Source organism: Pimephales promelas, chromosome 23, assembly GCF_988280905.1.
Source record: "Pimephales promelas chromosome 23, fPimPro1.hap1.1, whole genome shotgun sequence".
Taxonomy (NCBI): domain Eukaryota; kingdom Metazoa; phylum Chordata; class Actinopteri; order Cypriniformes; family Leuciscidae; genus Pimephales; species Pimephales promelas.
In genome coordinates this window covers 23,841,211-23,867,605 of record NC_142791.1, presented here as the reverse complement: position 1 = coordinate 23,867,605, position 26,395 = coordinate 23,841,211, and the positions used below count along the sequence as shown (strand labels likewise).

The 26,395-nt window shown below is 37.3% G+C and overlaps 2 protein-coding genes across 5 annotated transcripts in view; one reads left to right on the top strand and one right to left on the bottom strand.

Annotated features, from left to right (window-relative positions):
- Positions 1-5,008: 5,008 nt before the first annotated feature.
- pargl (poly (ADP-ribose) glycohydrolase, like) lies at positions 5,009-16,801 on the top strand. Of its 2 annotated transcripts, none has more exons than XM_039676342.2 (16): positions 5,009-5,362; positions 7,237-7,761; positions 7,857-7,937; positions 8,071-8,172; positions 8,249-8,320; positions 8,409-8,495; positions 9,594-9,754; positions 9,834-9,943; positions 11,162-11,234; positions 11,312-11,387; positions 11,463-11,610; positions 11,810-11,888; positions 11,978-12,086; positions 12,594-12,684; positions 12,797-12,925; positions 15,629-16,801. In XM_039676342.2, the coding sequence occupies exons 2-16, from the start codon at positions 7,237-7,239 to the stop codon at positions 15,745-15,747; spliced, it is 1,962 nt and encodes a 653-aa protein (XP_039532276.2). In that variant the 5' UTR covers positions 5,009-5,362; the 3' UTR covers positions 15,748-16,801. The 2 variants fall into 2 exon arrangements, with proteins under 2 accessions (XP_039532276.2, XP_088982656.1); XM_089126530.1 differs by lacking the exon at positions 5,009-5,362 and adding an exon at positions 5,567-5,668.
- Positions 16,121-26,395, bottom strand: part of ogdhb (oxoglutarate dehydrogenase b) — a 31,349-nt gene continuing 21,074 nt past the window's right edge. For all 3 annotated transcript variants that reach the window (XM_039676333.2, XM_089126528.1, XM_039676332.2), the window contains 15 exons: positions 25,171-25,350; positions 24,773-24,901; positions 23,747-23,926; positions 23,510-23,662; positions 22,799-22,901; positions 22,572-22,700; positions 21,533-21,683; positions 21,326-21,453; positions 21,029-21,207; positions 20,869-20,940; positions 20,658-20,783; positions 19,540-19,612; positions 19,282-19,445; positions 18,997-19,151; positions 16,121-16,982 (listed from right to left, as the gene is read on the bottom strand). In XM_039676333.2, coding sequence (XP_039532267.2) covers positions 16,862-16,982; positions 18,997-19,151; positions 19,282-19,445; positions 19,540-19,612; positions 20,658-20,783; positions 20,869-20,940; positions 21,029-21,207; positions 21,326-21,453; positions 21,533-21,683; positions 22,572-22,700; positions 22,799-22,901; positions 23,510-23,662; positions 23,747-23,926; positions 24,773-24,901; positions 25,171-25,350 — 2,043 coding nt within the window. In that variant the 3' untranslated portion in view covers positions 16,121-16,861. The remainder of the gene's footprint in view (positions 16,983-18,996; positions 19,152-19,281; positions 19,446-19,539; positions 19,613-20,657; positions 20,784-20,868; positions 20,941-21,028; positions 21,208-21,325; positions 21,454-21,532; positions 21,684-22,571; positions 22,701-22,798; positions 22,902-23,509; positions 23,663-23,746; positions 23,927-24,772; positions 24,902-25,170; positions 25,351-26,395) is intronic.

The window sequence follows — 26,395 nt, the reverse complement described above, 5'->3', positions numbered from 1 at the left end:
GGATAAGTCAGACTTATGCTCAGCAGCTCCCTGTTGCCCTGGAAACAGGTGCTGAGATTCTTTTGCCTTTTTTTCATCTTTCTCCTCGCTATCGATGTCAATGCCACCTCCCACAGGCTCCCCTCCCCCACGACCTGCTGCATCCCCCTCTCCCTCCCGCCCGCCACATCTACTGCAGTCATTTAACAATGTCACAGGCTAGAACAACCCACCCCCCTCGTTCCGCACACTGTATGAGGGTCAAACAGCACTCGGTTATTGATCCTTATGAGCGCTGTCAAATCGCGCGGCATCAATCTGACCCCGGCTAATCTCACGGCACGGCCGCACAAACGGCTTGCGCGCTAGAATGCCACTCTGCCAGTCTCGTCTTTGTGCTCCTATTGGATGAGCAACAAGGACAGACAAAGAGTAACGTTAATCTGACTGCTGAAAAAGACGCCCCCTCCCTCTCGCTCGCTCGCACGCACGCACGCAGCGTCGTTGGCAAATCCACGAACTGGTACCATCTTACGTAATGTTCTAATACGCGCTTGGGAATGGGATGCAGCTGTGTTTTAAAGCGAGACAATTAAACACTCATTTGCCTAAGTTCTATTTTCGCTCCAAAGAATAGAAAGCACCAGATTTACGCGTGACGCGCCCGCGCGCGCGCATCCAGATCGATTCCATTTTCTGGCCTTTTTAAGTCAACATTGTTGTTTAGCGGGGCGCGCGCTGCATTCCATTGCAGTGACTTCTCCCTGGCCTGAAGAGGAACATTCCTGGGAAGTGGCTGACCGACAATAACAGTCGGCAGCAAAAAGGGGGCAGGAGCGGGTTTGAAAAAGCTGTTCTTTCCAGCCTTGTTCTCTGAACCCCCCCTCCCAAAAAAACCAACAAAAAACTAGAAGCTTTACCTCATCTGCTTCATCTGGAACCGCGCGTCTCTATTGCTCACAAAAAAGCAAAACAAAACAACAACCAAAAATCCAAAATGCGAAATGCAAATAATTAGTTGAAACACTCTTAGTTACTCTTAGTTGAAATAGATTTTTAGTTAAAGGGATAGTTCACCCAAAAAGTTCAATTCTGTCATAATTTACTCACCCTCAGGTTGTTCCAAACCTGTATACATATATCTTTGTTCTGCTGAACACAAATGAAGATATTTTGAAGAATGTTGGTAATCCAAACAGTTCATGGACCCCATTGACTTTCATTGTATTATTTTTCCATTTGGAAGTCAGTGGTGCCAAGCAACCAACACTCCTCAAAATATCTCAAAATAGATATTGTTGTTGATGTCAGAGGTTGAGTGCCCAAACTAATTGTGTCACTTGAAAATATGGCTAGTAGAAAAACAACATTAGACCGTATACATTTATTTAACGTGATTTCACCAAGTACAACATGTTCCTGGATCAAAGCATTTGTCAGATTAACTAAAGGGATAGTGCACTTTGAAATGAATTTTTGGTATGTTTTAGCTTACCTCATGGGCATCCAAGATGTAGGTATCTTTGTTTCTGCAGTAGTTTCAATATCAGTCATATCAGTCATAAATGGAGGTCTATGGTCACCACCTCAAAGGGCATGCACAGAGAAGTCCAAATTAAACATGATTTAATGACTCGTAAATGTAAGTACACATTGATGGCCTAAGACACGAAACGAGCGGTTTGTGTGAGAAAACGGACAGTATTTATATTGTTTTTACCTCTTGTAACCACAGTCACGTCCAAGTGATCTGAGGGTGCGGGCGCTTTGTGGTTACAAGAGGTAAAAACGATATAAATACTGTTCGTTTTCTCACACAAACCGCTCGTTTCGTGTCTTAGGCCATCAATGTGTACTTACATTTACGAGTCATTAAATCATGTTTAATTTGGACTTCTCTGTGCATGCTCTTTGAGGTGGTGACCATAGACCTCCATTATATGACTGACAGACAAGAACGGTTTGACCTAAAATCCATCTTGGATGCCCTTGAGGTAAGCTAAAACATACCAAAAATTCATTTCAAAGTGAACAATCCCTTTAACTTAGGCTCACAACAAGGCTTAGGTTAGGTGCTTCTACATCCATGTTATCCGCCTATCATTTCCTTCTGATTTTAGAGATTATGTAGGGATACGTTTAGGGGTAGTGATAGAGTTAGGACTAAATTAACAAAATAAGTTGATCCAGGAACATGGCAAAATCATGGTGGCCACATTAATATATACGTATGTCTGTGTGACTATTATATAAAATAAATAATAAAAATACACACAAACATGTTTTATGATTATTTTCCATAGACAATGATTTTATAGTGTACAAACTGTCTCCTTACACACTAACCCAACCACTAAACCCATTACAGAAAACTTTCCGCATTTATATATATATAATGCATCTTTGCTGAATAAAAGATCTGACTGACCCATTGTGTATAAATGTTTAATCATAGTTTTATCTAAATATGTTTAAAGTATTTAGTTTCTTTTCTAACTAAAAACACAGAATAAATCAGTCAGACTCAGTCTACACCTGTTGTTGAACCTCCTCACACACTCTTTGTTGTTACGAGGTCAGCGATCAAACTACAGTTGTCATATTAAAAATGAGAAGTCACCTAAGGCGCCGTGTGTTGTGTAAAGCTGCTGGATCATATGCAGTTCCATAACTCGGACAGACATTAACAGCCACATCAGCAGCGGAGCCGGCGATTGAAGAGGACATTCTGTCTGTCTCAATCATGCCACAACCCTCCTAATTAGGCAAAGCTTGAAGAAAGTGTGTCATGCAAGATACACGAGCTCTCAAAAAGAGATATCTGTGATTTGTTCTTGCAAATGGATTATTGTTTAGGATACATGACGACTATAAATCTATTAGATATGGTCAGACTCGGCTTAGTGAGTGAGTGTTTATCTGGAGGTTGTGGGGCCAGGGATAATGAGATTGCGGCTCAGGACAGCAGGCCAATCATGTGATGGGTCAGACAGCAGAGGGTGCAGGAGAAGAAAACCCTCAGGAAAGGACCGACCATCTGACTCAAACAGGGAGAGCTTTTCACATGTAAAGCGAGCTGTTGTTCCTCTTGCCTGAGGTGAATCTCTGTCCATGGCGTCCCGCTGAGGGGTTCAGGCACCAGTGAGCACAGGTTTGTCCAACAGTCATTATGCAGACCTGACTGAGACACAATGGGCAGTGGTTAGAAGCTGCAGTTTTATGAAAATCCCTCAATCACTTTAAAAACAGCCCTAAAGCAACCAAGAAACAGCAGGGTTTTAATATATTTTAAAAATCAAATTTAGATTCATGTCGAGTGAGCTGAATGTCAATGTGAATGACCAAATTTAACGGCTACGTTTTTTATAAGTAAATGAATGAAGTTACAATAATTAGAGTGTGGCGCCATCTTGTGGTTAACGTGAGGAACGCCAACTGTATTTTCTCAAGTCACCGGCAGGTGTGACAAAGTGATCACAAGAAATAGATGACAGTAATCTTTTCATAATGTAGGCCTATGATTGATGATATGACTTTAGTTTCGTGTCAGAAATAAGTAAATTGCTCTTTATATTTTGAGTATATTGACAGTCTTGTCATCTTGTTTAGTGCATGTTTTAGCTATGGTTTGAGCCTGAGCCAATTTTCAGAAAAGTACTTAAAGAGATAGCGCACTCAAAAATGAACATTCCAAACCGGTAAGACTTTCGTTCATTTTCAGAACACAAATAAAGCTTTTTTTTAATGAACTCTGGGAGCTTTCAGTCACTCCAGTCCATAGACAGCTACGCATCTATCACTTTCGGGCCCAGAAAGGAAAGACATAATTGTGACGTGTGCTATTTGTGCGAAAAAACAACAACAACAAGAAAAAAACAACAACCCAACAACAACAAAAAGATAATTTACTCATGTTCAAGTGTTGATGAAAAGAATGCATGAAGATATGTGTGTGTGTGTGTGTGTGTGTGTGTGTGTGTGTAAAGGCCAAGGCTCTGTTCTTTATTTCGATGTGTGTTGGAGAACGTATTCTGAGGGCCCTTTAAAGTTTTGGGAAAATTATAAAAAAAATTCTGCCACTATCTCCACTGGCTGGCAATGATAATAATAAATAAATAAATAAATAAAAAAATCGCCGGAAAAGGCTTAAAGTACAGCTATAAAAAGTAATACCTAAAATAGGAACATATAGTATAGCCTACTTAAAATGCAAAAATAACATATAAATAGTAAATTAAATATGATTGTTAATACTTGCAGTGTACTTCAAAGTGTACTTTCATAAACTAAAAAATGTGCCTGGTCGGTATAAGTTCACTTGTAGTATATTATAAAACGGTTCGTTCCAGTCCTTGATTCTGATTGGTCAACAGCTGTGCTTTCTTCATGAAAAACACGGCTTCAACCAATGGTTCTGTTCATCACTGTGCAGCACTGCAGTTCCTATGGTGTTTTAATTTGAGCTTTCATGCATATTACACACTGGACCGTTGTTGCAGTTCACGGTCAGGGACTATTTTTTAGCGGAAGGAAGGCTTTTAGTGATTTTACTTCATGAAAGTTGCACTAATACTATATATATATATATATATATATATATATATATATATATTTTTTTTTACTTTAATATTTTATTGAGTGGTAACCGTTTTATAAAAGCAATAAGGTACTCGAGGCAAGTGCTGCTCTTTTGCTGTACTTTGCCACTGGTACACTTAAAGCAAACGTGAAAGTGTACTTTATACACTAAAAAAAGGGTCAATTTAGCTCCAAGTAGTAGGCCTATTGAAATAGTACACTTACAAGTTACTAATAGTACATTAGTATACGATATAAAGTAGGCTATACTTTAAAATATAACGTGAACTTTACTTGAGTAAACAATAAATGAAGATTAAATATTCTTATATTTTGTAAGTGTTTTAGAAAATATATCAGGTTGGCATGTTTACAGAAATGTAAGCATTCAAAACGCATCATTCATGTGCGTATCATCACAAAAGTTGATTGGGAATTGTTCAAATCACTAATGTGAGTGAGCATGAGCATGAGGAAGCAAGCCGCCGCCCACAACTAAACCACATAGTGTGGCGTCATCTGATGGTTAATGAAGAAGAAAGCTGAGAGATTACTCAAAAGGGTTCCTTTATGAAGCGGTTTAGACCAGGAAACACTATGACAGAATTGTATACATATTAATATCATGAATAAATGTTTGTGGTGGTGTTTTTACATCTCGACACCACTCGCGCCCTGCAGTTCTCAGGAAGTGCCACCAGCTAAAGGTTTCATTCCTGCAGGCTTACTTTCATTCTGTTGTCACGGGTGATCACAGAAAACACACACACTACACTTCAGCAACACGGGCTGTCACCGCCGAACAGTGAGTAGATGTAACTTACCATCTTCTGCACGTCCTGTCTCGTAAAACTTCGCTAAAGTTAATTACGTTGTGGTCTCTATAACAACAGTGCATTTTACTGGACACGCATTTGACAAAATCGAAAGTGAAAGAGCTCAAAACACTATAAAATATTGAAGCACTACATAGTGGATATAATAATAACTAAAGAATTTAAAGGAAGTAGACGAAACGTCTGCCAGGCCGTTTCATCCTATCGGACTCGGAGTTTAGTGAGATCGATTTACACTACGTAGGCTAACGTTACTGCTATTACTACGTAGTAAGGTAGGCTGCCTTTATGTGATTCCTGTATTTTATGTTCTCGGAATATTTTTTTTTTTGTTAATATTGGCAATAACCAAAATATTAAAGACGACAATTTTTGGAAAATCCTAATCAAGGTAGAGCAAATTATTTTAATAGACTAATAAAATATAATATTGCTCATAAGTGGAAAGTCTCTCTCTCTTTATATACATATACTGTACAGGACTGCCTTAATTCTAAGTTGCATTGATTCAACAAGGTGCTGAAAGCATTCTTTACAAATGTTAGTTGGCCCATATTATAGGATAGCCTCTTGCAGTTGACGGAGATTTGTGGGATCCACATCCAGGGCACGAAGCTCCCGTTCCACCACATCCCAAAGATGCTCTAATGGGTTGAGATCTGGTGACTGTGGGGGCCATTTTAGTACAGTGAACTCATTGTCATGTTCAAGAAACCAATTTCAAATGATTCGAGCTTCGTGACATGGTGCGTTATCCTGCTGGAAGTATTCCTCAGAGGATGGGGACATGGTGGACATGGTCAGAAACAATACTCAGGTAGGCCGTGGCATTTAAACGATGCCCAATTGGCACTAAGGGGCCTAAAGTGTGCCAAGAAAACATCCCGCACACTATTACACCACCACCAGCCTGCACAGTGGTAACAAGGCATGATGGATCCATGTTCTCATTCTGTTTACGCCAAATTCTGACTCTACCATCTGAATGTCTCAACAGAAATCGAGACTTATCAGACCAGGCAACATTTTTCCTACATTTTTGTCCAATTTTGGTGAGCTCTTGCAAATTGTCGCCTCTTTTTCCTATTTGTAGTGGAGATGAGTGGTACCCGGTGGAGTCTTCTGCTGTTGTAGCCCATCCGCCTCAAGGTTGTGTGTGTTGTGGTTTGCTGCATACCTCGGTTGTAACGAGTGGTTATTTCAGTCAAAGTTGCTCTTCTATCAGCTTGAATCAGTCGGCCCATTCTCCTCTGACCTCTAGCATCAACGAGGCATTTCCGCCCACAGGACTGCCGCATACTGGATGTTTTTCCCTTTTCACACCATTCTTTGTAAACCCTAGAAATGGTTGTGTGTGAAAATCCCAGTAACTGAGCAGATTGTGAAATACTCAGACACCAACAACCATGCCACGCTCAAAATTGCTTAAATCACCTTTCTTTCCCATTCTGCCATTCAGTTTGGAGTTCAGGAGATTGTCTTGACCAGGACCACACCACTAAATGCATTGAAGCAACTGCCATCCATGTGATTGGTTGATTATATATATATATATATATATATATATATATATATATATATATATATATATAATATTACACGTTTTTTGTAATGTGTAATTTTTGGTACTGTGTAATTTCTGTAATGTGGTTATGGCCGATACTAATGTCAAAGTAAAACATTCAAACGTTTGTTATGGTTACCTCACTTTCCGAATGTTCGCAGGTGATTCGAATTTTCAAAGTTATTTTAACGTTTGAAAACTTTGCTAGAACCATATGCAAGAACGATAATGTACTTCTATTTTTTAAATTCTAATGTTTTTGTTTTGTTTTGGGCTTAGATGTCGCACAACAACAGCGATCAAGTTAAGGAATGCTTCGGTCAAACAAGTAACAGTGGAAACACTGTTGATCATTCATCAAGAGGAGCATCCAGGACCCAGGGCTCACGGGATCCTGCAGCAAAAGAGGCCACAAGCCAAACGGCATCTTGTGAGGCTAGAGGCAAAACTGATAAAACAATGCCAACATCTAGTGAGAAAAAAGGTGAAGGGGGAGGAGAAAAAACGGGCACATCTGCCGAGAATGCAGAGAAAGGGGCCAAAAAAACCATATACGATGAGCATAGAGACAAAAAGGGCCAAAACACATCCTCAAATACTGCATCTGAAAACAGCAGGGGCTCAAACCAGCCCTCTCGAAGTGAGCCTATGGACACGTCAGATTCCTCGAGCTCAGGAACAAGACCAAAGCCTATGATAGTGCTGGGACCCACATTTCCCATCAAGAACCTCGAGACAATGGAAAACTTCAGCTCAGAGCTCAACTCGCAAATTCCCATGAAAGGACATACAGTACTGATAGATGTAAGAATCAATTTCAATTTCGATGCAATTTCATCTTCATTTCACTTGTATGTTAATCTTTTTTCATAATTCATGTTACTGGCTTGTTTGAGCAGACAACGCTTTTCCAAAAGGGTCTAATTGTCCCCCATGAAGGGAAACACGTTTGGGATTCCCACCATGTGAAGTTACCACATGTAAGTATGACCATAGCATGTTCTCCAAAGATCATCATTTCTATTTCAAGAGCATTTCTGAACAAGTAGCTTATCAAAATAGAAATGGTGTCGGTTATTCATATTCATACCGAGTAATCGTTATTCCCCATAGCAACTGAACCAGAAGTCCCGCGCATCACCCTCTCGATGGGACGCCATTTGTCAAGCGTTGCACAGACTCACCAAAGGCAGTTCCTCTATTGGGGATATTCAGGTACTGCAACACTAAACAATGACAATAACTTTTACACTATAATGTGACCCGTTTTCTATCTTTTGTCTATTTGTAGGCCGCAATAATGTCTTACAATTCCAGCTACAAAGACAAATGGACATTTGATGCATTCTATTATTACGGTCAGGTACGTGAAACAGTCTGCATATCAGAGGAAAGCTAAACCACAGTGTAAAAATACAAATTGATGACAGATTTGTGCAATTGCTCTATAGCGTTTACACGCAATGGACAATAATCTCCAAATGGTGATCCCAAAGATGGCGAAACTGGCACTTGAATTACCTGAGCTCATTAAACGGGTATGTTACAGGTTCCTTCTTTCCCCAGACACTTGCATTATCCCTTAGTACAAGTATAACTTTAAAGTTAAATCTGAATTATGAGCCCAAATTCCTTTTTTTTTTCTCGCAGCAAGGACTAACTTATTATTTTTTGGGTTCCTTTCAAATGTGTAGCGTGAATAAAGATGCAAGAATGAATGTAAAGGTCAATTTAACCCTGTAAATCATGACAATATTACATTTACATTTCATTAACGTTTAATCAACTGTGTTGATTTCTCTGAGATTACTAAAATCATAGAATCTGACTTAAAGGAGTAGTTCACTTTAAAAAAAACCTTTTGCTGATAATTTACTCACCCCCATGTCATCCATGATGTCCATGTCTTTCTTTCTTCAGTCGAAAAGAAATGAAGGTTTTTGATGAAAACATTCCAGGATTTTCTCCATATAATGCACTTCAATGGGAACCAAACGGTTCAAGGTCCAAAAGACAGTTTCAGTGCAAAATGAACAAATCTTTAACTGAGTCAATTCATTCATTTCGTTCATTGAATGAACCAAATCACACGAAAAATATTCATTCATTTTGATAAACGAGTACGAACAGGAGAGTCACGAACGCGCATCACAGAACAGAGCAAGGCGAGCATTTGAGCTCATAAAACTTAAACTTTTATTTTTTTTTTTAATGAGCGATCGTTTCGCTTGATAAGACCCTTATTCATCGTCTGGAATCATTTAAATCCCTTTGAACAGTTTGCACTGAAACTGTCTTTTGAACCTTTAACCGTTTGGTTCCCATTGAAGTCCATTATATGGAAAAAATCCTGGAATGTTTTCATCAAAAACCTTAATTTCATTTTGACTGAAGAAAGAATGACATGGACATCTTGGATGACAATGTGGTGAGTAAATTATCAGCAAGAGTTTTTTTTAAAGTGAACTACTCCTTTAAAGTCTGAAAGGTCTCAGCGGACTCGTACTGAACAATCTGACAAGCAACGACCAGACAAGAGACAATAATGCTATTCAGATTAATTGCATTGCTTATACAAGATATTTTGAATGCAAGTTTGTTGAAAGTATTTTGAAATCTGTACTCTCTGTCTCTAGCCCATTCCTCTACTGCGACAGCAACAGCCCCATGCCTTAACAATGACTCAGCAGCAGATCTCCTGTCTGTTGGCAAACGCCTTCTTCTGCACCTTCCCTCACAGGAACGACACGAGCCCTGGTTCAGAATACGCCAACTACCCGACCATTAACTTCAGCAGGTGTTACACTGATCGCATTAGACAATCTATTATAATGGTGCTGTATCAATTATTTATTCATTTTATTTGTTTGCTGTAGCCTATTTGATAGCCGACGTGACGCATTAAAAGCAACCCTACAGGCAGAGAAACTGAGAGCCATTTTCCATTACTTCAACACCGTGACTAATGAAAGTCCTCAAGATTCAGGTACTGCGAATACGCTTCACACACGACCACTGTACACTTCCGTTCAAAAGATTGGGGTCAGGCAGATTTAGAAATGTTTTTGAAAGAAGTTTCTTCTGCCCACTAAGAATGCTCTTATTCAATCAAAAACAGTAATATTGTGAAATATTACAATTTAAAAATAACTTTTCTATTGTAATATAATATGTATTTAAAAATGTAATTTATTCCTGTGACGCAAGGTCACATGACCTGTTAGAAATCATTCAAATATGCTGATTTGCTGTTCATTTTCTGATTATCAATGTTGAAAATGGTAGCACAGCTTAATATATATATATATATATATATATATATATATATATGTAATTTTTAGGATTCTTTGATGAATAGTACGAAAGCATATTGCATTCACTTGAAGAAAAAAATCTAATCTAAGAATTACAAGATCATTTTTCTTGGAATTTTTTTTTTTGCTCTGTTTTTCTGAATTAATGAATTGATTATCTCAAAAATTCAGCAAAAAACGTTTTTCCATGAAAAATGATCTCGTAATTCTGAGATAATTAACTCATTAATTCAGAAAAACAGAGCAAAAAAAAACATTTTTGTGAAAAATGATCTTGTAATTCTGAGATAATTACCTCATTAATTCAGAAAAACTGAGCAAAAAAAATTATTTAAATTATCTTGTAATTCTGAGATAATTAACTCGTTAATTCAGAAAAAACTGAGGAAAAAAATTGTGAAATATTATCTTGTAATTCTGAGATAATTACCTTGTTAATTCAGAAAAACAGAGCAAAAAAATTGTTAAATTATCTTGTAATTCTGAGATAATTAACTCGTTAATTCAGAAAAACAGAACAAAAAAAATGTGAAAAATTATCTTGTAATTCTGAGATAATTACCTCGTTAATTCAGAAAAACGGAGCAAAAAAAATTGTTAAATTATCTTGTACTTCTGAGAAAATTAACTCGTTAATTCAGAAAAACAGAGTAAATATTTTTTCTTCAAGTGAATGCAATACGCTTCGGTAGAATAGAAAGTCAAAAAGAACAGTATTTATTTGAAATATAATCTTTTGTAACATAATAAATGCCTTTACTGTCACTTTTGACCAATTTAATGTGTCCTTGCTCAATAAATATTTAAAAAACTAAAACATATGATTTTTAGTTTTTCAGTATGATGAGCAAGGATTTTATTTTGGATTGAGTGTAACCAATTTCTTTCAGCATCAAAACCAGATGGACTGGTTACTTTTGAAAGGATTTCCATTCCACCATCCCAGCTCCCCAACTGGAATAAGTAAGTTGAACTGGTTCACACAATTAATAGACTAAAGTGAGTTGATGCGCATCTATTACAGATTGTGTTTGATTTAGTCGGAAGGAACCCCTGAAGAACCTTCACATCGCTTCAGAAGGATCCATTGAGGAAGATGGTTTAGGCATGCTACAGGTCAGCTTCATCTCAACATCAGTTTTGTACCCGTTCTCCAGATAAGATTCACCTCCATCGTGTTGTTCTGAACAGGTGGACTTTGCGAGCAAATATATTGGTGGTGGAGTGCTGAAGTCAGGACTGGTTCAGGAGGAGATCCTCTTCCTCATGAGTCCAGAGCTCATCGTGGCCAGACTCTTCACTGAGAAACTGGCAGACAACGAGTGTCTTAAGATCACAGGTACTGCTGGAGGAATAAGCAAAGACAACGTTATCTTAAAAGACATAAAAACTTTCTGTCAGGTATAGGGATAGTTCATCCAGAAGTGTATACCTTGAGTGCAGTGCAAGTCGCTTTGGATAAAAGCATCAGATTTGTTGTTGACTGATGGTTTTGTGATATTTTCTTCATCGTAGTCTAATTTCTAATGTCTCACCAGGGCCTCAGATGTACAACAGTACTGATGGCTATAGCAAAGGATTTTCTTGGGTTGGTCCATACATCGATCAAGTAAGGCGGTAGGTACCACTTCAAAAGTGTTGAATTTTTTTTAAAAACGTTGGTTTTACAGATATGAGTGTAAATTGTGTAACACATTTATTCATAGGGACGCGTGGAAGAGACGTTATCGGCAGATTGTTGCCATTGATGCTCTGGACTTCAAGAACCCGAGGGAGCAGTACACTAAAGAGAATATAAAACGAGAACTCAACAAGGTACTAGTTTTTACTAGGGCTGTCAGTTAAACGAGTTATTAACGGCGTTAACGCAAACCCATTTTAACAGCGTCAATTTTTTATTGTGCGATTAACAGTCTTTTTTGCCTAGCAAACTTTGTAGTTTTTTCACATGCTTTTGGTTTTGGCTATGAAACCCATTAATTTCAATGGCTTGTGCCGCGTGAGGACATTTTGTTGATTCGCCGACCAAAGCGCAAGCAGATCTAGCTAGACCGGAAACAAAACAACAGGCACGCCGCACACTCTCGTTTGGGCTTGCGAACCGGCCAAATAGTTGGTTATCGTTACGTTTTGAGTGGCTGACGAGCGCGAGACGCCGAAATGGATGCCAGTAAGATTCTGAATGGAAAGTTTAAGTATGCGATTAATTGTGATTAAATATTTGAATCGTTTGACAGCACTAGTTTTTAGACATTAAAATAATCGCTGTTTGTTATCATAAGAATTTGTTATAAGGTTATTCAGACTGTGTGACTCCCAAAGGCATTTGTGGGATTCCAAGGGAGTCCGAAAACAGCCATCGCGACGGGCAACTGGGGCTGTGGAGCCTTCAGAGGGGATCCTAAGCTCAAAGGTAAATGAAGACAACACACACACACACACACATGTTTGATCTGGTGAAATTGCAAACATTATTGATGGCTATGATAATTATACACTGAACAGAATGTGTTTGTCTTCAAAAGCTCTCATCCAGTTGATGGCTGCTGCAGTGGCTGATCGAGACATGGCTTACTTCACGTTTGGCAATGAACATCTAGAATACGAAGTACAAAGAATGCATGAAATACTGACCCAAAACAGAGTGACTGTGGGTACGTACTGCATTTGAAACACACAGAAGCAGGTAGCGGGTTAATAAAAATTCCAGTTAATTTCTCCTAAAGAAATATATCTTATGAAGGCCAAAAATGATAACCCATACTTGGATTTTGTCCTCTGCATTTAACCCATCCAAGTTAATCTATCTATCTATCTATCTATCTATCTATCTATCTATCTATCTATCTATCTATCTATCTATCTATCTATCTATCTATCTATCTATCTATCTATCTATCTATCTATCTATCTATCTGTCTGTCTGTCTGTCTGTCTGTCTGTCTGTCTGTCTGTCTGTCTGTCTGTCTGTCTATCTGTTTTACTTAACCAAAACTGTCTTTCATATTGAAAACATTCAAACTTCATGCTTTTAAAACTTCTTCAAACTTTCTGGTTAGGCTTTTTAAAGAAAACTTAACAAAGTGTTACCTTATTATATGGTAAACATCATGTACACATGTTACAAGTACAACACTGCATGATTCAAGCTTTTTTTAAAAGCCAGTCTATTACTTTTCACCTGTGAAGTTTCTTTTTTTTGAATGTCATCCTCTTTCTGACCTGACAACCCTAGGCTCCCTGTTTCTTGATCAATCTTGACAACACAGAAGAAGAAAAAAACATTAAATTAGTGCAATAATATTATTGAGCCCTGTAAATAAAGACCTAAATCAGAACATTAATGCATACAATTCCATACTGCATTTATATTGAATGGTAACACTTCACAATAAGGTTTCATTAGTTATCTGTCTGTCTGTCTGTTTTACTGAACCAAAACTGTCATTCATTTTGAAAACATTCAAACTTCATGCTTTTAAAACTTCTTCAAACTTTCTGGTTAGGCTTTTTAAAGAAAACTTAATGTTTGTCTACAAACTTTTTTAATCTAATTGTAAAGTGTTACCAATTAGGCAAAGTTATTCATCAATGACAATGAGCAACCAAATTCGGATACCACATTACAACTTACAGTTCTTGACTTTTTTGCGAAAAAAGTGTTTTTTGCCGTTTTGAATTCATTTCGACCTTCGACGATGGATTCAGTGCGAGTGCGAGCACGGGCGTGTGGTGATGCACGAGCGCGAGTGACTGATTACCATGGCAACGTGAAAGTCACGTGTAGATACAGTAGATAGGCGATCTTTTCTCTTTGAATTTTAAATCTGTATCTATAAATACTCATTGGCTTGCGAAAACCTCAACATGTCGTGAACACTTCCCCTATGAAAATTTTATAAAATGTGGGGGGGACACGTCCCCCGCGTAATCTACGCCCTTGGCACACACATTAGGAGCTTGACTACTCACACAAGCTTAGTCAACATAAACACACAGCGAACTGACACACACACACACACACCTGGAGCAGTGAGAGGCCATTTGCTGCGGTTCCCGGGGAGCGATTGGGTTTTTGCAGTCGTGGGTATTGAGGTTGGAGTAAAGCGCTGTTCATTCACCCTCCCACCAACATTTTCCTGCCGGTTTTGAGAATCGAACCCGCAACCTTCAGATCTGACTCCATGAGCTCTGAGGTTGATGATTTACACAATCATTGAGAAGTATTTGATACTTTTAATCAGCAAGGTCTTGACAGCGATTGGTTAATAGTGACTGAAGACATTTCTAATATTCTTTTTATTCTTTCTATTCACCAGAGAATCTTGAAAAAAATGTATTATGGTGTCCACAAGAATAATTTTAAACAATAAATTAATTGTGATCAAATATATAGCCTTGGCTAGCATTAAAAAAAAAAAAAAATCTTACCACCATTTTGAACAGTACTGTATGCTAATGTAGTTACTATGTGTTATTTGAGCTTTTAAATATTTTAAATAGTTTCATTTAACTCTTTCCCCACCATTGACGGAAAACTCCATTCGTGAGAAAACGCTACCCAGGCATTGACGGAATATTCTGGATGTTCCGTGTTTTCACTTTTATAATGTAGGGGGCGCTATTAGGCCTCTTCTAATCGATTACTGAATTTCCTGGTTCATACAGAAATGAACGATTTATGTAATCACATGCGTATGTAAAGTATCGCGATCATAAACATTTAACAGCATATCAATTAAAACAGCCTATTGTTATAGAATGAAATGTCGCCCCAGGACGAGTTACAGGTGAAGCTTTAGGCTTCATGAAAAAATATTTTCATGATTTGTTAATCACAACATTTTTTCGTTTGTCAAATCAACTTAGATCATTTATGTAGTTCAGATAACATAATATTGTTGAGTTTCTGATGATTAAATCAATCTCCTTCATTGTACTAACTCAAGTTTTCCATTTCAATGAACTTAAAATTTTAAGGCAACCAGGTTACTTATTTTTTTTAAGTTAAACCAACAATATTTTTTTTTACAGTGTATCTACTCATTATCATTCTGAATAATGCATGAAGCTAGAATAAAACAGTTTTTCTTTTGTTTAAAAGCAGAGTATCTGTTCTTTCTTTTGATATAATTCGTGTTCAGATATTCATACAACAAAATATTAAAAATATTTCAGTGGGTGGAAACTAAAAAAAAAAAAAAAAAAAACACTGGTGGGGAAAGAGTTAATAGCCAAATTCAACAAACAAAGGGCACTCAGCGCTGTTGTACAAATGCAAAGTAACAATAAAATGACTAAATTAACTAGTGTATTTTTTGAGTTTAGAGTACCTTGATCATTTCTTCTTTCAACAGATAAACTGTACAAGTTGCTGACGGACTACTCTGGACACTACGATCGTGAACATCACTCGCCAAAAGACCTGTACAGATTCATCAGAGAGAAGATTGGCCGTAAGGAAAGCTTATTGTAAATATGTCTGACTAATATGAGATTCATACAAGTTAATTTCAGATGAAAGTTTTCGGTTCAGCAGTATTAAACGTAAAGCTGCTTTGAACAGTATCAGATTTCTGAAGGATCAGAAAAATAAAGTAACAATACTATAAAAAAACTGTAATGTATTTTTGTAATGTCAGTCAAATTGTTTAGCTTAATTAAAATGCTTTATAGTTATTCAGGATTTATATTATTATTCTTAAATATATAATATACAATTATTTCTATTAATAGTTTCATCTGATTAAGTGCACATATGACATCTTCATTAATGTAAAATAAACACTTTTCACATCAAATATATAGTTTTCTTTCAACAGTTCTTAGTACAAACAAGCAGACAAATAGAAACTGAGATGCTTTTATTGAACGAAGCCTTATAATAATAATAATCTAGAGTAAACCTAAGAAAATAAATAAATCGTTTTATTTCATGTCTTGTAGAGCATTTCTTCTTGCTTGCATAATCTCAGCTTATTGTTTTTTAAATACAAGAACCAAATGACTGTTTCAGCTTTCAGTCCTTGAAATCACCTATTGAAGGTCATGATAATTTGGCACCGAGTGCTTGAAGGGAGAATGGGAGGTATGAAGATGAGGATGAAGAATATGTCGTCTTTATTTTAAAACTCCTAATTGCAGGTTTTTCTTTTCGCAAGAATTTAAAAATGCATAGGGTTCCATGCATGTCCTTTAATGTCCTCATGCTAACATCTCTCATTTCTGAGAGATGTCCATGCCAACTCAGTGCAAGCATTTCTCACACTTCTCTGTGATTTTTGTGCATAATTTAAAAGTTAATGTTCATATTGAGGGGAAACCTCAAGCGGTGTCATTTTAAGGCTCTATTAAAACCATTATCAACATGCATGCAAACTGTTACCATGTAGTTGCTAAAAGCTTACATTCTTCCAAAAAAAATCTGCATTGATGGATTTGCATCAACTACGGAGTAAAGCAAACCTGTGCTTTGGTCAGGAGAAACCTAGCTGCCAGTTTGCCCTCTTTACGTTATCGGCAGGATGTGAGCTTCCTGAAAAACAAGGGACGGAGGAATGGAAAGGAAGTGAATGGATGGGGTGAGGTGGTTAAGACCGGGCCTGGAAGGCATCCAGGTTGAAGGCGGTGTCCAAGAACCGCTCCAGCTCCATGAGATGCGCCTTCTTGTTCCCTGTGGCAGGGGCAGCTGCGGGCTCTCGGCCGACATACCTGAGAAGAAAGCAACGCGAGTGGGTACAACTACAGATAAATGTTGCATGAGTGGATAGCACGAAGACTTATTTAGGACACCCCAAACTAAACACAATTTAAATTAAATTTGAGATTTAAATATTAAAAATACTTTATGCCTTAAGAAACTGAAGCCTATTTGTATGCCCAATAAAATGATTTGTATTGCAATACAATACATATAGTAAAACTTATAAAAAATAACTTGTATATTAAAAAAAATTTGAATTTAAAGAAGAGAAACAATTTCAAAAAAATTGCATTAATAGTTTACAAATGTAAATAAGATTTCCCATTACAATATAAAATATTTATGAGCGTCAATATTACTTAACGCATGGCTTTATTTCCTTTATACCAAATTTAACCATTTAGGCACCAGTTTTTTTTCCTAAAATGTTTGATTTTGACATCTTAATTTCAAAAGGCTATTTCTTAAAAGTGATAAAAGACAGAGACTTTCTGTAAATTAGAGAAATATTAAGGATGACCCAAAGTTTATGTAGGGATTACATTTTCCCATTTAATTTGCATATTATGACATCATATGGTGGCAGCAATCTTGGATTATAAAATTTTCATGAAAAGTCAGGTTTAAATAATAAAATGCAGCACTTCTGTCCCCTCAAAATGTCCATCACCTTCCTTTCTGTGTGCTATATTGCACAATACTGAATGCTCAGGTATACAGTGGGTACGGAAAGTATTCAGACCCCCCTAAATTTTTCACTCTTTGTTATTTTGCAGCCATTTGCTAAAATCATTTAAGTTCATTTTTTTCCCCTCATTACAGTACACACAGCACCCCATATTGACAGAAAAACAGAATTGTTGAAATTTTTGCACATTTATTAAAAAAGAAAAACTGAAATATCACATGGTCCTAAGTATTCGGACCCTTTGCTGTGACACTTAAATAACTCAGGTGCTGTCTATTTCTTCTGATCATCCTTGCACGTGAGCGTCGAGCAGGAGCGTTGCGTGAGCATGTTAATCATTGAGTGCATTCACGGTGCAGCGTGTGAGCAGCAGTGAAGCGTGGTTTTCGGCGCCCTGTCTAGTTATTGCTGCCCTCAAAGTGAAAGCACACTTTTGATAGACAAAATAAATGTGGTTTCATTTAAAAATTTGCATGTCTTGGTGTGTTTTAACAAGAACTGAAGTAGGCTAGGCTATGTCAGAAAAGAAAATGTACTAAATGTATTAAACTTGTTTTTATTATTTCCCAATCGTTTCCCTGCACATGCTCCACTTGTCCTGTTTAGCCTGGCTGGACAAGTGTCAGATAAGAGGTGAACTGTTTGAGAAATATAACTTGTCATTGATGTAGTACAAGTGAATGCATTAGGCCTGTGTGTGTGTGAGAAATAAGGCTATGTTTATTTTAAATACAATGCTGTTGAATTTAAATGCTAAATACATTTTTTTGGTTATTGGATGTGAAAAGGAAATGGTTCTTTCATAACCCATTCCACTTCCCACAACAGGAGTAATTTATATAGTTCTGTTTTATAGCAATTATCTATTCAAAATGTTCTATGCAAACTGTTCTATTAAAGAGAAGATAGAAAATACATTTTTGTGTGTGCTGTAAAGTGGTTTGAAAAAATGAAATCGGTATCGGCAGGTCAAACAAAGGAAAAATCGGAAATCTGGATCGGCCTAGAAAACTGTAATCGGTGCATCTCTACATCTTTCCCCAAAAGACTCATGGCTGTATTAGATCAAAAGGGTGCTTCTACTAAATACTGAGCAAAGGGTCTGAATACTTAGGATCATGTGATATTTCAGTTTTTCTTTTTTAATAAATGTGCTAAAATGAACGAAATTTGACACCCAATTTGATTAAATCGGCCGTTTTATTCAGTGCCGCATCTTGTAGAGTAAACTCGACCGTGGCGCCTAGAGGGTTCAACCCTTTTGATTCTGGAGTAAAATATGAACAGGCTCTTGAGAGATTTGCCCCTTCAAATGAATCAAAAACAGTAGTTACCAAACAGGACGGATGTTGTTCAAGGTTCTGCTGATGCGTGGCTTGACATAGTCATAGTAGCCTTGATTCTTATGCTCTTCCTGGCACCACAGCAGCTGAGCCTGCGAGTACTTCTCTGCCTCTGCTTTCACCAGGTCAAACGGGAATGGAGAGAGCTGGACACATTCAGATTCAATTATAATGTGGTGTATAAATGTTTAGGAAAGAAAGCCTGACTAGCATGGGGAAATAATTACAGAATTTAGCTCAATTAATAAAAATGACAGTGTTTTGAACTGAAGGTACCTGCTCAATGCGGCTGATGGCTACCAAGTCTTCCAGGCCTCTGGCCTTTCGCTCTTTGGTGAGGTCATAATACACTTTCCCTGTGCAGAAGATGAGATGCTTCACTTGCGCTGAATTCTGTGATGCACTTCCCTCTTCTGGAATCAGATGTCTGAAGTGTGTGCCTGATCAAAACCAAACACAACAGACCATTACAACAACGTCCAGCTAAAGCATTTTTAGGATATTTAAAGCATTCCCAAGATTTCAAGCACACACCTGGTAACATGTCGTCAAAGCTTGACTTGGCCTCTGGGTGCCGTAGCAGCGATTTAGGTGTGAAGATAATGAGCTAGAGCAAACAGAAGCCAAAAAATAAGTTAAAAACAAGTTAGCTACAGCCAGGGTCCCACACTTTCTGTCTGTCCCACACTTTTCCATGGCCTGGATTTAGATGGATTTATTCAGTATATATATATATATATATATATACAGTGGTGTGAATAAGTGTTGGCACCCATGCTAAAGTTGCCTAAAAAGAGGAATAAAAAAATCACCTTTTGGATATTGATCTTAATGCCTTAATTAGAAAAATGAGGAAAACTCCAACCTTTAAGGACACCAATTTTCTTTGTGAATGAATAATGTATCATAAATAAATAAATGTTTTCCCTTAAAATACAGGGTGCATAAGTCACGGCACCCCTATGTTAAATTCCCATAGAGTCAGGCAGATTTTTATTTTTAAAAGCCAGTTATTTCATGGATCCAGGATCATGGTACATCATATTTGTAATAGAAATATTTTTGCTCTAAAATATTTAATTGGACAGCTATTGTAAGTCATGCCCACTTTCTGAGCAAATCATTCTTTTAAATTGCTTTTTTTTTAGTGATTCAGTCAAAAGGGCTTACATCTTTTTAAAATCTGAATTAAATAAAAAAAAAAATATATATATATATATTTATATATATATATATATATATATATATAATATAATATATATATTAAATATATATATATATATTAAATATATATTATATTATATATATATAATATGTATATATATATACACACTGTATATATATTATATATATATATATATATATTTTTTTTTTTAATTCAGATTTTAAAAAGATGTAAGCCCTTTTGACTGAATCACTAAAAAAAAAGCAATTTAAAAGAATGATTTGCTCAGAAAGTGGGCATGACTTACAATAGCTGTCCAATTAAATATTTTAGAGCAAAAATATTTCCATTACAAATATGATGTACCATGAATAATCCATGACTAATTCCAGACCTGGTAAGCAATTAAAAAAATTCCCAGATATTTCCAGGTTTTTCACTATGTGGAAAACTTGTAGAGTTGATAAACAGAGTGAAATGTCTCTACCGGCTTTCTGAAGGGTAGAAGGATCTGCCTCCGAAGAACATGGAAGTAGTTAGCCGGAGTTGAGCAGTTCACCACGATCCAGTTACAGTCATAGAGCTGTCGGACGGCAAAATCCTCTGTGATTTTCTGTGGCAAAAAAATAAGTATTAAGCATTTTGCTAGAATGATTAAAAAAATAACAGGGCTTGGAGGAAATTTCTATGTATTCTACCGGGAAAACGTCGGGGTCATCATTGCACATCTGCAGGAATCTCTCTGGGCGGGCGGAGGAGTGCTCTGGTCCCTGGAAGAAAGACAGAAAGAAAGCAATGAAAAGGGGAAATGATGGAAAGATGAAAGCCCTGAGGTGGATTTAGGATAAAAAACCTCACCATGCCCTCCATGCCATGAGGCAGTAGCAGCACAATGCCGTTCTGGCGGACCCACTTGGCCTGGCCTGGGGAGATGAACTGGTCGATGATGCACTGGGCTGTGTTATGAAAGTCTCCAAACTGAGCCTCCCAGAGCACTAGAGCGTTCGGGCTCGCCATGGCAAAGCCAAGCTCGAAGCCTGCACACAAAGAGACAGACATGCTTGTTCAGAGGCCATAAAATGGTACACACCACAGCTTATTCTGGGTTTGTTTGACTGACAGCCACCAACCACAGTTCATTTGATTTATACGCACCAAGAACCCCGTATTCTGACAGGGAGCTGTTGCACACAGTATAAGGAGCCTGGTTCTGGTCCATGTAGTTCATGGGAATGCAGGTCCGTTTGTCGACGTTCTGATCATGTAGCACATGGTGCCGATGACTGTGTCGATAAAAAGGGAGACTGTGAAGTTGCTTTCAAGTCAAGTTCAATCAGAAGCAGGAGATGCAGCTATTCTCACCTGAAGGTCCCTCTCTCCACATCCTGACCACTGAGACGCACATGAATGCCTTCCTTTAGCAGAGAGCCCAAGGCCATGTATTCTCCCAGAGCCCAGTCCACGGAGCGGTTCTGCACCATTGTAGATCTACCCTTCAGGATGCGGGACAGACCTTACAGAAACACAGAGACAAAATGACCTCAGGGTAATGATGCTGAAGTGCAGATGCTAGCTAAATTTAAAAAAATATAATTTTAAATATATTATTGAGTTAAAGCAGCAACAATGTTTTTTTTATAATACAATTTTTGTCCGATTTTAGTGGTGATTTCACACGTTTTTGAAAACGTGGTGATTTTAGTCTTTTCCCATTAAAGTACAGGGGTTGGACAATGAAACTGAAACACTGGCCAATGTTGGAGGTTTCACATCTATATGCCTGGCGGTCAATCTTCAGAGTAAAGCACGGGTGGATCAGTGATGGTTTGAGCTCCAATATCAAGACAATCCTGATTGTATTTGATGGACACGACACTGCCGAGGACTACCAAACCCTTCTGGAGGATCATGAGCACCTGATGCTCAAACCGTGTATCAGCATGATCATGCACCAACACACACAGCAAGACTTGTGACAGAAGGGTTTGATGAAGATGAAAGTGACGTTGAACATCTCCAATGGTCTGCACAGTCACCAAATCTAAATATTATTGAGGTGTTTTGGAGGAGCGAGTCCACCAGCATCATATAGTGACCTGGACACTGTTCTGGAAGAGGAACGGCTCATAATCCCTCTGGTCACTGTGTGAAGGACTTCTATCTGTCATTCCCAAGATGAATTGGTGCTGTATTTGGATGCAAAATGAGGCCCTCACCATACTAACAAATTATTGTGTTGTAAAACCAGGTGTTTCAGTTTCATTGTCCAACCCCTGTATATAGGAGCTGTAGTTGCATTACCAGAAACAACCAGTTCCCAACACATTAAAAAAGGACTTTGTTTGGGTACAGATGATCCGGCATTTTCTAACTGTGTGCATGTGCATGAGTGGAAAGTTACCTCCGTGGATGGTGAAATCATCCACAGGGACAGAAGAAGCCACTTGACCGATGTGACTGAGCATTTCCTCAGTGAGGCCAGTGGACGGACAGCTCATGCTCTTAGGTTGACCGTCCAGAGTGAAGAAACCTGTAGAGTTAAATAGAAATGTCAAGCCAAGCTGATTTAAGTATACACAACTGTCACGATATTGTTTATGGATATTGTACGTTAACACAAACACACACCAGGCCAAGGTGAGTCAAGCCAGTGCTTGATGTGCATGATCTTCTCATCTTTAGAGCGATTATATGCCTCTTCACAGATTTTGTCATACTTAGCAATTTCCTCCTACAAGGACAAAAAGTCAACATTAAATTAATTTAAATATTCACTTTGTCATTTTAGTAAGAGAGCATCTGACAAATATAGTCAATATTTCCCATTAATGTAAAAAAAAAAAAAATATGATAACAAAGCCTGAATTTATATGATAAAAAACAGTAAAGACTGTAATATTGTGAAATAATATAACAATTATAACATGACTGTAACTCAATGTCAATAGTTTTATAATCATATGAATAAGTATAAGATAGTATGCGTCTTATTCTCTGAGTATTGAAAATTATAAGTTAGTGTATATTGCAGTCTACAGTGTCACATGAGCATTCAGAAATCATTCATCATGTTGATTTTCTGCTCAAGAAACAGATTATTCTGACTACTCTGATTATTATTAATGTATATTTTTGCATAAATTATATATATATATATATATATAAATGAACATACAATTTGTTTGAGGATTCTTTGATCAATAAAGTTTAAAAGATATTTTGAGGAAATCTTTTGTAACATCTTTACAGTCATTTTTGATCAATTTAACTTAAAGTATTGATTTCTTTTGAATAGTAGTGTATATATACATATTAGCTGTAATATTTGTTTGATCTGACCTCATATTCCTGTCTGCTCACGGCTCCTTCAGCAATGAGCTTTTCAGCATATTTCTGCAGAACAGGTTTCTGTTTCTTTATCTGTTTGTACATTAATGGTTGAGTAAACATCGGCTCATCCATCTCGTTGTGGCCGTTTCGTCTGTAGCTCACCTATAGAGCAAAGTATGTAGCATCAACACCTAAAGCACCTTTGACACAGTTGGCAACATTCCCAGTTGAAGTAAGATTTCCTACCAGATCAACAACCACATCTTTATGAAAGGTGGCTCTCCATTCAGCAGCCACGTTACACACATACATCACAGCCTCAGGGTCGTCTGCGTTCACATGGAAGATGGGAGCGTTGACCACTCTGGCCACGTCGGTGGGGTACGGTGAGGAGCGTGCCATACGAGGGTCAGTGGTGAAGCCAATCTAAAGAGAGGGGAACAAAAGCTATTTAAATAAATGCAAACATTTAATTTTTTTTTTTAAATTACACCATTTTGCAAACTTTAACCACACTTCTCATAAAAACCCAAAACATGTCAATCATCCTGAGCATGCAACCTATAAGGACAGGGGGAAATTGATACATGTCATTCCTAAAAAAAAAATAAAAATAAAAAATAAAAAAAATTTAAAAAATCACTTGTATAAAGCCATATTTTGTATAAATTATAGAATGTATACACTACCGTAACCGTTCAATAGTTTAATGGCAGTAATATTTATTCTTCTAAAAGAAATTAATACTTTTATTCAGCAAGGACACTGAAACTTGAGTGGAATGCACAAAAGTGACAGTAAAGACATTTATAATGTCACAAAAGATATCTATTTCAAATAAATGCTTTTTTTTTTAAAGAATCCTGAGAATTGTAGTTTACAGAACAATATTAAGCAGCACAACTGTTCTTAACATTAATTATAAGAAATGTTTATTTGATCAGCAAATTAGAATGATTTTTAAAATATCTTGTGAAATTCAAGACTGGAGAAACGAATCTGACAATTCCGCTTTGCATCATAGGAATAAATTGCATATGAAAACAGAATAACAATAGAAAATGGTGATATTAAATTGTATTACAATATCAAAATATTGCCATTTTTCTGTATTTTTTAATCAAATAAATGCAGTCTTGGTGAGCATAAAAGACTTCTATCTCAAACACATTTTTTTTTTACTGCCCCTCAACTTCTTTTACACAGTTGTATATAACCAATTTATGCTTGAAAAGGTAATTCTCTGCTGGTGTGAGTGTGAGAGAAACAGACCTGGTTGTTTACGACCACATGAATAGTACCATGGGTGGTGTAGGACGGCAGGTCACTAAGGTGAAATGTCTCGTAGACGATGCCCTGACCTGCAAAGGCTGCGTCTCCATGCAACAAGATGGACATCACCTTCAGGGACAAGGACACATAAAATGTCAATCATGTCTTGTTTTCTAATCACAAAAGATGATTTAAGACCGTTCTAAAAACTGCTGACATAATACAACCATCACACCGCAATGTGTTTGTCTTTGAGGGAACCGATACAGTCCTTTCATTTAATCCATGTCTGTAACTTTGAGCTTCTTTATATTTGCAGTTAATAATAGTCTTGTTTTCACACTTGTGTCTAACAACATAAGTACAGATTCTTAGAACCACAAGGGAAGTTCACACACCCTATTGCCGTCAGAGTCCCCACAGTAGAACTGCTCTGCCTTGGTCTTGCCCTGCACTACAGGGTCCACTGCCTCCAGGTGTGAAGGGTTGGCCATCAGGGATAGTGTGATGTGGCGTTCAGTGACCCGGTTGATCCGTCTGTGGTACATGCCCAAATGATACTTCACATCACCTGAGCCCTGAAGGAATGTCACAGACCGAAACAGAAACAGGACTGAAATGTCAAAAGTCAAGATTCTTTGTGTGAGAGGAACATTGCATACATTACAGAGTTCTTTCATTTTCTCAGAAATGAGAGGGAGGATGTTTTCACAGAAAGACTGTGTGCAGAGATAACAACAATTATGGTAATGATTGTTTAAAATATTACTGCAGATAATGTTCCAGATTTGCTCATTTGTCAAACATTACCTATTTAAAGTTGTCATGAAATGTTCTATTCTATTACTGTGAACAATTAATTGTGTGAATGTAATTCTTTTTTATGTTCTTATAATAGCTTGTTTTCACGTGGCCATGGCGCGAAATGCAGATGGAGGGCAGGAAGTGATTTTCTATATTTAGGAAGCTCTATAACACACTCAAAATGCCTATGTTTTTCGTTGTTTATGGTTGCTCAAATCGATTAAACCACAAGGAGTTTTTATCGTGTGCCCAAAGTTGTTGTTCATAAGGGGGGAAAATACAAGAAATTGACAGAAAAACACCGGGAAAAATGCCTTGCAAACCTACGTCTGCGGTCGGGAGGAGCCGAATGGGAAGATGCCTGTGTGTGTGTGTGCAGTGATCACTTTGTCAAATGTGAGTTAATACATTATTTATGTGGCTTATAATTACATTATTCAGGTGTTTAAATACACTTATGTGGCCGTTTGTGTAACGTACCAGTTTCCGAACTTTGTAAAGTCAAAGTATGTCTGTAAGACGAGTTAGTTGCAGATATCTACAGCCTCGATGGCAGGCAAATCTCTCAATTCAGTTGAAAATCGGTCCTCTTCATAACGTAAGGATCACGCCCAACATATGTTTCGATTTTCTGTTTATATATTTCTCTTGTAATAGCGTCTAAAGTAGTACAGTACGGATTTTCCATTGCGTTCTTCACTCCTTGCCCTCCATCTGCATTCCACGTGTCAACACAATCACGTGACCGCAAACCACCAATTCATAAATCAATCATTTGGTGTTCTTTAATCATTTAATCTGCCTTTTTTTCAATTGACT